Below are 12,282 nucleotides of genomic sequence, written 5' to 3' on the forward strand. Positions count from 1 at the left end.
TTTCTGTGTCGTTCCCATCACTTTCTTGAATTTCCCAGATTTTCACAAATGAAAACCTTAGCGAGCATCGGCGATATACAAAAATGCTCGAGTCGCCCATTGACTTCAATGTGGTTCGTTACTCGAAACGAACCCTCGCGCATCGCGGAAAGTTCGACTTGAGTAACGAGCACCCGAACATTTTGATGCTCGCTCATCTCTAGACATTATTAGAGATGAGCGAGCATACTCGTCCGAGCTTGATGCTCGTTCGAGTATAGGGTGCTCGAGATGCTCGTTACTCGAGACGAGCACCACGCGGTACTCGTCTCGATTAAACGAGCACTGACCATTGAATTTAATGGAGCCGGCAATACAGCCGGCTCCATTGAAAGCAATGGGCTGCCGGCGAGCGCGGGACGAATTTTTGGGAAGGGCTTAAAAATATAAGCCCTTACCTGAAAATCATCCTAAAATGTGTAAAAAAAAATGTATACTCACCTTTCAGCTGCAGCCGGAGTTCAGCCGCGTCTGGCCAGCAGTTCTCCTGAACTGCTCTGAGTAGTATTCAGCAGCCGGGGATTTAAAATCCCCGCCTGCTGAATGAGCTGCCTCTGATTGGTCACAGCCTCACCAATAAGTGGCAGCTCTCACTCACACCCATTCATGAATTCATGAATGGGTGAGTGCTGCCTCTGATTGGCTCAGCGCAGTGACCAATCAGGGGCAGCTCTCAGCTGTCATTCAGCTGAGAGCTGCCCCTGATTGGTCCCTGCGCTGAGTCAATCACAGGCAGCACTCACTAACCCATTCATGAATTCATGAATGGGTGTGAGTGAGAGCTGCCTCTGATTGGTGAGGCTGTGACCAATCAGAGGCAGCTCATTCAGCAGGCGGGGATTTTAAATCTCCTTATATTTTTAAGCCCTTCCCGAAAATTCATCCCGCGCTCGCCGGCAGCCCATTGCTTTCAATGGAGCCGGCTGTATTGCCGGCTCCATTGAATTCAATGGGCTAACATCGTTCTTCTCTGCCACAGCTGTTACAGCTGTGGCAGAGGAGAACGATCTTTATGCTGACAGTGCGGGGGGGGGGGGGGGGGGGAACCCGAAATGTAGCCCTCCATGTTGCTCCTCGCCTGCCCTATCCATTTCTGTGTTTTTTACATGACTTTGGTGATTTGCTAAGATTTTCACAAATGAAAACCTTAGCGGAGCACCAGTCATATACAAAAATGCTCTAGTCGCCCATTGACTTCAATGGGGTTCGTTACTCGAAACGAACTCTCGAGCATCACTGAAAGTTCGACTCGAGTAACGAGCACTCGAGCATTTTGGTGCTCGCTCATCTCTAGTCATTATTGATTGCACGGGTCTACCTGCCCCGTATTGTGTGGGCAGTTTTGGTTTTCTGTTTTTATTGTTTGCTTTGTAGTGTGTTTTATTAATAAATTTATACTTATATAATTGCATATTGTGCCACTTTTTCTTTTGTTTTTCACAGAGACGCACCGATTTATTGAGAAGTTTTTACCTCTTTAGAAACTTGTCACATTTTACTCCAGCGCACTGGATTTAGACTGATTAATAAAATGTTGGTCTAAGTAAACATTTCTCTATAAGCATTTTCATTGTCTCAGTCATGCACATTTTTAAAGAGTTAAAAATCTCCAACACAGGCTACATTCACACAAGTGAGAATCACATGCTCACCCATGTGAATGTAGCTTTCGACTAGGAAATGTTCTTTTCTAGTTTATTTGGGAGTCAGAAAGTTTATACAGTTATATTTAATGCATTAACCCCTTAACGACCAGCCCATAGTGTTTTTACGTCCTCCGAAGTGGGCTTTATTCTCTGAGGATGTAAAAACATGTGTCCTGCAGAGAATAAAGCCCCTCGGGCTCTGGACGTGACAGCTCCATGCTGTCGGTGTCCGCAGGTAGCTGACAGCATGGAGCTGTCATCCCGGGCTGTTCGGCCCCCCCCCCCCCCCGGCATTGCGATCGGCGCTATCCAATCAGCTGAAATTACTCACCGAGGTCCGCGGCACGGCTCCCCGCTGTCCCGATGCTTCGGGCCCCGTAGCCGTCCTTCTGCGCATGTGCGCCAGGCGGCATTACGTCAGCAGCATGCGCAGAAGGCCCGGCGGCGCAAGAGACTTAAAATCTCCTGGCTCCCGGCTCCTGTACGTAGCCGGGAGGCAGGAGATGTCAGCGGGGACCGCAGTGAGCGGTCCCCGGTACCGCGATCGCCGTTATACAATGGATAACGGCGATCGCGGAAAAGTGAAAAAAAGTGTAAAAAAAGAAAAGTTTCACCTCCCCTCATGGATCGGATCCATGAGGGGAGGTGAAAATACTCACCTCAGGTCTGCCAATGTCCTCCGGCCGGTGTCGGGACCCCCTGCTGGTTTCTGCGATGTGCCGATGTGGCGCGCATGCGCAGAAGCCGGCGAGCCCGGCAAATTCAAAATCTCCCTGCACCCGGCTGTCACAGATAGCCGAGTGCAGGGAGATATGACTGGGGACCGCTGTATGCGGTTTCCAGTCATATGATCACCGTTATCCATCAGATAACGCTGATCATATAAAGTTAAAAAGTAAAAAAAAAAAAAAAAGTTAAAAGTTAAAAAAAAGTTTAAAAAGTTAAAGTTTCATCTCCCCTTACATATCGTATCCGTAAGGGGGGATGAAATTACGTACCCAAGGTCCCCGGATTTCTTCCCTGATAGGATGTTCATCTGCGGACCATACCCCAGCTTCGGCGCATGCGCCCGTCAGCATGATGGCGGACGCATGCGCAAAAGTGAAAGATTGCCCAAGAAATTTAAAATCTCCCTGCTGCTGGCTACCAAAGGTAGCCAAGAGCCTGGAGATGTCACGTATGCGGTTACTGGTCACGTGATCGCCGTTATCCAATGCATAATGGCGATCGCGTAAAAGTTCTTTAAAAAGTGGCAGTTTCATCTCCCCTGACCAATGCGATCGGTGGGGGGAGATGAAACATCTTCTTGGAGGCTTCCGCATTTGAATCCAGATGCGATTATCCTCCATGGATCCTGCCAGCTACTGGGTATGTGCCCGCCGGCAAAATGCCGGACACATTCGCAGGAGTCGGGGAGCCCAGGAAATTTTAAATCTCCTTGCTCCCAGCGACCAACGGTCACTGAGTGCTTGTAGCAGTGACCGGCGACCTCGCTGAGTGGTCCCCGATCACGTGATAAAGTAGCGATCTAACATTAGGCCGGTCACACATGACCGGAGAGGAATTACGGGTTCTGCATGCGCTTGATCAGCGGTAATCCACGGATCAATCGCATGCATTGGATTACACAATTCCCCCCAATTAGTGGGTCGGAATTACGTAATCCACTCGCAGAAACAGAACACGGCATGCTATATTTTACCGCGGATATCCGCGACCTAGAGCCCATTGTGCTCTATGACCGCAGATATACCCGCAGCCCATATGCAAATATATTGTGTACGGGCTGTGGGTACCCGGGTCATCTCTAAGCGTCGGCACGGGAAATATAAACAAGAAAACGCCTGTGTGAGTACGCAGTTATGCGCAGTACATTACGCGGCCGTACGCAGGGTCACAGCCAGGCTCACAGCTGGAATCCGCTGGGGGCCTCCGCAAGCAGATTCCGCCTACGGCTATGTGAGCCCGGCGTTATTCAGACCGCTACCTGTAAACAGTACTTTACAAGAAGCCCCGGGAACGCTCGCCTTCCTGCAGTTCCAGGAGCAGCTTGTTGAGCGCCTTCTCTGTGACACCGCCGCACCACAGCAAAATTACAAAGCCTTACAGAGCGCCACTTTTTACACCCCATACCTGCTGCTGGGGTTACGAAATACGCCCCAAAATACATGAGAGGAGGGGGGGGATACCCGGTTTTCTTGCCACATGTGCCCATCCCAAGCAGCCTCCGTAATTAACCCTGTCTTCGGACATAAAACGCAGTTTATATTATTACCTTTATCTAATATTTAGGGAATGCCAAAAAAATGGGGATGGCGGGGGAGGGATTATTTTTAGGAAGTCAATTTTTTTTCTGTATAAGTGGGCAATGGGGCCTGGAATTTATTCAGTTCTGCCCTGAAATCCAGCGGGCATTCCCTCCATTATGGGCCTAGCCATGTGTCCTGTAAGTAGATTAGGGCCACAATGGGTATGTTTCTGAACACGGGACAAACGGGGGTATCCATTTTGGGGTGAACGTCTTCATTCCTATGTACACTGGACAAAAAAAACAGTTTTTAAATTGACAAAATTGCCAAACAAATGAAAATCGTAATTTTTTCCTTTTGCTTGGCTTAGATTCATTCAAATACTTTGGGGTCAAAATATGCAGTACACCCCTAAATGAATTTGTTAAGGGGTCTAGTTTTCAAAATGGGGTCATTTGTGGGGGTTCTCTATCGTTTTGGCCGCTCAATGGCTCTACAAGTGGGCAATGGGGCCTGGAATTTATTCCATTGTACACTGAAATCCAATGGGTGCTCCTTCCATTATAGGCCTAGCTATGTTTCCTTTAAGTAGATTAGGGCCACAATGGGCATGTTTCTGAACACGGAACAAACGGGGGTATCCATTTTGGGGTGAACGTCTTCATTCCTATGTACACTGTCCAAAAAAAACAGTTTTTAAATTGACACAATTGCCAAAAAAATGAAAATCATAATTTTTTCCTTCTGCTTGGCTTAGATTCATTCAAAAACTGTGAAGTCAAAAAAGTCATCATACCCCTAGATAAATTCGTTAGGGGGTCTACTTTTCAAAATGGGGTCACTTGTGGGGGTTCTCCATCGTTTTGGTCACTCAATGGCTGTACAAGTGGGCAATGGGGACTAAATCTCCTTCAAGCAAAATTTCTGTTCCGAAAGCCACCGGTTGCTCCTTTCATTTTGGGCCCCATTGTGCATATAGACGTAATACTAGGGCCACAATGGGTATGTTTCTGAGCACAGGACAAACAGGGGTATCCATTTTGGGGTGCAAGTCTTTATTTATATATGTGCGGTGCAAAAAAACCTGCTTTTGAAATGACAGAATTACCAAAAAAATGAAAATCGTATTTTTTTTCCTTCGGCTTGGCTTAGATTCATTCAAAAACTGTGAAGTCAAAAAAGTCATCATACCCCTAGATAAATTCGTTAAGGGGTCTACTTTTCAAAATGGGGTCACTTGTGGGCGTTCTCCATCGTTTTGGTCACTCAAGGGCTCTACAAGTGGGCAATGGGGACTAAATCTCCTTCAAGCAAAATTTCTGTTCCGAAAGCCACCGGTTGCTCCTTTCATTTTGGGCCCCATTGTGCATCCAGACATACCATTAGGGCCACAATGGGTATGTTTCTGAGCACGGGAGAAACAGGGGTATCCATTTTGGGGTGCAAGTCTTTATTCATATATGTGCTGTACAAAAAAACTGCTTTTAAAATGACAGAATTACCAAAAAAATGAAAATCGTAATTTTTTTCCTTTGGCTTGGCTTAGATTCATTCAAAAACTGTGAAGTCAAAAAAGTCATTGTACCCCTAGATAAATTCGTTAAGGGGTCTACTTTTCAAAATGGGGTCACTTGTGGGCGTTCTCCATCGTTTTTGTCACTCAATGGCTCTACAAGTGTGCAATAGGGCCTAAATCTCCTTCAAGCAAAATTTCTGTTCCGAAAGCCACTGGTTGCTCCTTTCATTTTGGGCTCCATTGTCCATCCAGACGTAAGATTAGGGCCACAATGGGTATGTTTCTGAGCACGGGACAAACAGGGGTATCCATTCTGGGGTGCAAATCCTAATTTTCATGTGTACTATAGAAAAAAGTCCTGTCTTTAAAATGACATATTTGCAAAAATATGAAATTTTAATTTTTCTCTTCTAAATTGCATTGACTCCTGAAAAAAAACTGTGGGGTTAAAATACTCATAACACCCCCCAGTGAATACGTTAAAGGGTGTAGTTTTTAAAATGGGGTCACTTGTGGGGGTATCTATCATTTTGACTCCTATAAGCCTTTCCAATCTTGGATTGGTGTAGGAAAACAAAGTATTCCTCAAAATGCTGACAAGTAATGTTACATTTGTACGTCTCCTAAATGGTTAAAAAAAAAAATGAAAGTTTTTCCAATGTGCACCCAAAATAAAGTAAACGGGTGGAAATATAAATCTTAGCAAAAATTTTTATATTATGTTTGCACATATTTGAGATATTGCAGTTGGAAATGTGGAAAAATGACGATTTTTCAAAATTTTCCCAATTTTGGCGCTTTTAATAAATACAAATTCTATCGGTCTTTTTTTTCCACCTAAATGAAGTACAACATGTGGCAAAAAAACAATGTCAGAATCGCTTGGATATGCAAAACCTTTCTGGTGTTTTTCCACGCTAAAGTGACACGCGTCAGATTTGCAAAATTTGGCCAGGTCATTAAGGCGCAAACAGGCTTGGTCACTAAGGGGTTAAAAGAGGTATACAAAAGAATTGAAAATGCACTCATTGCTGCTGATTTGCAACTATCTCTGTGTACCTACATCTAACACTTGCAGATATGCTGAGGTCTGTATGAGCTACTATTTTACCTTTTTTCTCTTCATTCATGACTTTTGTTCTTAATGTCTAGTAGCAAATGCCCTGTTTTTAACCCATTAAGGACCAGGCATAATCGATTTACGGCACCTGGTCCTGGGCTTAAAGCACCGCCGATAGTAAAATTACGGTGGCACTTTAAGCCTCCTGCCTCTGCAATCAATTAGAGACAGGCCGAGTCATCAACTGTTAGTGACAGCTGATAACCCAGAGGCAGGAGGAGTTTTTAACCCTTCCTGCCTTTTCCTTCCCCGAGTACACAGAGCTCAATAAGCACTGTGTACTGAAAGTAAAAGTACAATGTAACTTTCACTCAGGGAGCCTGGGGGGTCATGTGACCACCAGGGTTTTTCTGCTACAGCAGAGCTGGAGGGTCATACTAGACCCTGGCCAACACTGCCAGTGAATAATGTCACTACAGGGGTTGTTTTCCCCTGTAACTGGGGCTCCTATGGATGCCCCAGCTACAGTGGGAAAGTGTTTCAAATAAAAAAATAAAATGAATGTCCCCCAGAGGTCTTATATAACGTCATGGGGGACATAGATAGTAAAAAAAAACATAATTCGATACACAAGTAGAACAATATTACAGCATAAAACAATATATACATAATATAGAAAATAACACAAAGCCGACGCCAACCAAAACCGTCACTGTATGCGGCCTGTAAACCAAAACCATACATACTATATATCAAAACGTCCTTCCTCTATTTATTTTAGCATAATTATACTAAATAAAAAAAATAACTATAAATGTTAAAAAAATCATTGTTTTAGAATTTTACCCCTAATAAAAGTAAAAAAAAGAAAAACAAAGTCAGTGAAAAAGGTTTTAGTCATGGAAAAAAACGCAGTAAAAATAATTTTGGTAGCTAAAGGAAACAAAATAGGGCAGTAAAACCGCCACATGGGTAAAATGCCTAAAAAGTGTCTGGTCCTTCAGGTACAAAACAGCTTGGTCCTTAAGGGGTTAAACTATAAGGCTTTTAAACAAAAAAGATAAGCGCCAAGGACGACACAAAGAATTGCACTCTTCTATCCAGTTTAAAAGATTGACAGGGACTGAAACTTGACTGAAAGAAGTTTCTGTCTGACATATTGACCCCTATAGTTCTGTCCTGCTTTCTGTCCCTATGCAGTTTCCTGGAACCAATGCTGGACAAGAAAATGTATCCTGAAAAGTGCTATACCAAACTCAAGTAAATGTAGAATTGCTGTTGAGTTCAACAATAGTTTGTAGTTTAGCAAAAGTGTGCAATAGAGATGAGCGAGCATACTCGCTAAGGACAATTACTCGAGCGAGTATTGTCCTTAGCGAGTACCTGCCCACTCAGAAGAAAAGATCCGTGTGTCAGCGCGGGTGAGCGGTGAGTTGCGGGAGTGAGCAGGTGGGAACGGGGGGAGAGAGGGAGAGAGAGATCTCCCCTCCGTTCCCCCTGCTCTCCCCCCGCCGCTCCCCGGCCGGCACCCGAATCTTTTCTTCCGAGCGGGCAGGTAATTGTCCTTAGCGAGTATACTCACTCATCTCTAGTGTGCAATTGTTCAGATATTTTTAATAACACTATACCTAATTTTCGTTTACTGCCAAGATTTAGCCAATGACATGTCATAAGAAGATAAGTTATTATCTTACCTGGACATCGAGGAGTTTTATGTACGACTGCAGTCCCGCTGAGTGGCCGTCCATTGGGAGATACACACCAACAGTATCCTGTGTAACTGTGACACTGAACCTGGAAACAGGCCGAATAATGAAATTAGTTATTATATTGTACAATGTGAAAAAGAAAGACGATATTCTTCTTTCTGGTAGTTCAAACAGGAGAAATAGCAGCACATACATTTGGGGATTTATTCCCCTACCACGTGATTTGGACAGGTGACACAGTTAAATGAACATTTTAAGTGACCCAATAAGTAAGGGTTTATCCACTGCTTCTATTGTGAACTGTTAAAAGCATCACCAAAAACATTACAGGTCAACCAAAACCAAACTCTATTCGGAGTGTAATTATGTGCTGCTATTTGGACTACAGGAAAGAATAACACTGTAAATGCAGTTTCCCCTGGACACGCTACACAGCAGCAAATACACATATAGAGATGTAGTGAGAGCTTTTGATGGGGGTATCTGCAAGATAGACCATAACTAGTTGATCGCTTGCGGTTTGACTGCTGGGCCCCACACCGATTACTGTAACAGGGATCCCATGTCACCTGAGAGACTGGTAAAATGAATGAAGCGGCAGCATGCCTGTTCAGCCATTCCTCCATTCATTTTAATGAGAGCCCCAGAGCTTGCAGAGTGTTTGAACTCAGCTATTTTCAGCACTCACATTGAAATTCATGAAGCAGGGTTCAAGCGTGCATACTGCTGCTCCATTCATTTTGCCAGTTTCTTGGGAGATATAGGAGCCCTATTCAGTTGGGGTTCCATTGGTAGGACCCCCACTGATTATCTAGTTATCTCCTATCTTACAGATAGGAGATAACTTAATGTCACCTGAATACCCCTTTAAGAGTGGGACAAAGCAGAACGCAAAACTAAATGACCAAAGAAGGAATCTTTTCTAGAGAAGAAATCCAAACTCTAATGCCATACAAAAGTATGACGTGTGCTCTCCCATGCAGCTCAACATATCCTCTCCAGTTTGATCTGAACGCATTCTGCCCACGATGTCGTTGTGGCTCTAATCAAGTGGACCTGGACGCCCTGTAAGGTAATATTACCCTTTGTCTCATAGCAAACTTTAATAGCCTTTTTCAACCATCTGGCTCTGGTTGAATTACAGGAATTTCCCCTTTCCTTGGGCCACTTGTGAGCACAGATAGGGGATCTGTCCTCTGGAAAGCTGCTGTCCAAGACAGATAGACCTGCAAACACCTACCTACATCAAGCTTCTGTAAGTACACATCCTCTTCTGAGGTAGGTCCAGCGTAGAAGGGTGGTAGAACTATTTCCTGACTAATATTAGTGCAGGGTGGGCACTTAGGCATGAATGAAAACAGAGTTCTTAAAATCACCTCAACCATATGGGAAGATGAAGAAATAGCTCCTTGGCAGACAAAACTTGAAGATTGCTAAATTGCTGGGCTGAAGTAATAGCTAGTAAAATAACTACCTTCCGTGTAAGGGAAAGCAAATATGCTTTATAAAAAAAAAACCAAAGTGGTGTCCACACAACCTTGTAAAAACCAGGAGCAAATCCCACTTTGGAAAAGAGCCAACCCTAATTGATCAATGTCTTTAAACAGCTACTAGAATCTGCTTTACCAGTTGCTCCTTAACCAAAGATCTAGTCTTCTGAAGACAAAAGACTTAGTGCTGCAAAGCCTGACACTTGGGCACTCCATCCTTTGATCGTTGCATCTGTAGTAAATAGGGTGGCCACCTTTGTCATGAAAAAATACTAGCCATGGTAGAAAGGCGCATTTTGGGGCATGGCTTATCACAGCATTTTTTTCCTCCTTTATCTCCTGAATCCCGTCCAGTGGCTGTGCGCATGTGCGGAATTCCATCCAGCGTGTTCTCACGAGTAGATGACATTTATTGTTATTCACACGTCATCTACTCACGAGAACACGCTGCAGACGCTCGCATCGCATGCAATCTACACATGTATAACTATATACAGGAGAAACCCAGGTTATCCCAGCATGGTCCATATCACTATATACAGGAGATATACCTCCCCTGTATATAGTGATGCTGATGTACGGTTGATATGTCCTGTATTTAATTATATGTACAGCTGGTATAATGTATACCACCTAAACATACAAGATTACATGAAGTACATGGTGCATACCTCGTACCGCATGTACTGCTCCTCCGCTTTCCTCCTCTGGTCCTGACACTGTCACTGCAGCGCCAGCTGGACATCCATCCTGACCCCCACACATTGCACACACACAACTCCACTACATCCATCCTGATCCCCAGACATCACACACACAGCTCCGCTACATCCATCCTGATCCCCAGACATCACACACACAGCTCCACTACATCCATTTTGACTGCAACACACATCAAACACACAGCTCTACTAAATCCACCCCACACATCACACACACAGCTGCACTACATCCATCCTGACCCCCACACACATCACACACACAGCTCTACTACATCCATTCTGATCCCCAGACATCATACACACAGCTCTGCTACATCCATCCTGATCCTGAGACATCACACACACAGCTCCACTACATCCATTTTGACCCCCACACACATCCCACACACAGCTTCACTACATCCATCCTGATCGACATACATCACACACACAGCTCTGCTACATCCATCCTGACCCCACACACATCACACACACAGCTCCACTACATCCATCCTGACCCTCACACACATTACACACATAGCTCCACTACATCAATCCTGATCTCCACACACATCACACACACAGCTCCACTACATCCATTCTGACCCCTACACACATCACACACAGCTCCACTACATCAATCCTGACCTCCAGACACATCACAAACACAACTCCACTCACTCACTCACTCAATCCATCAATCCATCCAGAACCCCACAGCTCCAACACACACACACAGCTCCACTACATTCATCCTGACACACACACACAGCTGCAGAGTCCTACCACCACTGCAGAGTCCTACATTTACTTAGCCCCCATGGTCATGTGATCCCTGACTCCTCCCACACAGGGTGTCACATGACATGACATCATCGGAGGCCCTGAAAGCTGTCGGCTCTGCAGGTTTGTGTTTCCTCTGCCGGAGGAGAGTAACTGGTGCTAGGGGGCAGTGCAGGCTCTGAAAATACTGGCCTGTAATAGGGCCAGTAAAAAAAAAATACTGGCACCGGCCTGACAGAAAAAATACTGGCCACACTGATGGTTTACCGGCTGGGTGGCAACCCTAGTAGTAAAGCAACTAGAAGCAACCATTTTCAGGAAAGTTCTTGGTGCTGTTATTATGCTGCTAAGAAGAATCTAGAATTGGAAGTCCATAGGCACAACAAATAGATACAGCGCTCACAGGATCTGAGACATACATATATCTCGGACCCTGTGAGCGCTGTATCATTTTTTATGTGCATATGGTCTTTGGTTAAGTGAAGACTCCTCGTTGGGAGGAATCTTACTGGATGTCAGCTTGCTCTCTGGTGACTTGCCGGATTGTGGATGGGGATTATGACTACATGCCTGCTTGGATATTAGGTGCCAGTGGGTCCCCTTATTTTAGGTGAGTCTCCTGTTTTTTCACCTACCAATTGAAAAATACTGCAATAACGGAGCACTGTTTTAATCCTAGAATTGGAAGTGTTGCGTTCCTGAGCTTTACACAATAGCCAAACTTGTGGATCTGGCTTACTGGCACATGCAGATTGCAACCTTGAGGTCCAGAATCAAGATGAAGTCTCCATATGAATATCTCTCTCTCCAGATGAAAGTATTCAGATACCTCAGGTCTATTATAGTCCTGAAACATTTGTCCATCTTGGAAATTAGGAAGATACAAGAGTATATCCTGCGACCTTGCTGATCCACCGGAACCTCCCAGATAAGATTTGATTGTTTGATGGATGGTGAGAGCTCTTACAGAGTAGGGCGTAAACTTGTAGAGACAACCATCGGTGCAGGATCCATCGTCTACAGTACTTATAGATGATGGATCCTGCACCAAATCTCACTACTGAGAAACAAAATAATTTTATCTGATCC

At 44.7% G+C, this 12,282-nt stretch overlaps 1 protein-coding gene across 1 annotated transcript in view; it reads right to left on the bottom strand.

Annotated features, from left to right (window-relative positions):
• Positions 1 to 12,282, bottom strand: part of SMOC2 (SPARC related modular calcium binding 2) — a 441,990-nt gene that overhangs the window by 246,287 nt on the left and 183,421 nt on the right. The window contains exon 4 of the mRNA XM_066595994.1: positions 8,205 to 8,304. Within this exon, the coding sequence (XP_066452091.1) occupies positions 8,205 to 8,304 (100 nt within the window). The remainder of the gene's footprint in view (positions 1 to 8,204; positions 8,305 to 12,282) is intronic.

Source organism: Eleutherodactylus coqui, chromosome 3 (assembly GCF_035609145.1).
Source record: "Eleutherodactylus coqui strain aEleCoq1 chromosome 3, aEleCoq1.hap1, whole genome shotgun sequence".
NCBI classification, from domain to species: Eukaryota; Metazoa; Chordata; class Amphibia; order Anura; family Eleutherodactylidae; genus Eleutherodactylus; species Eleutherodactylus coqui.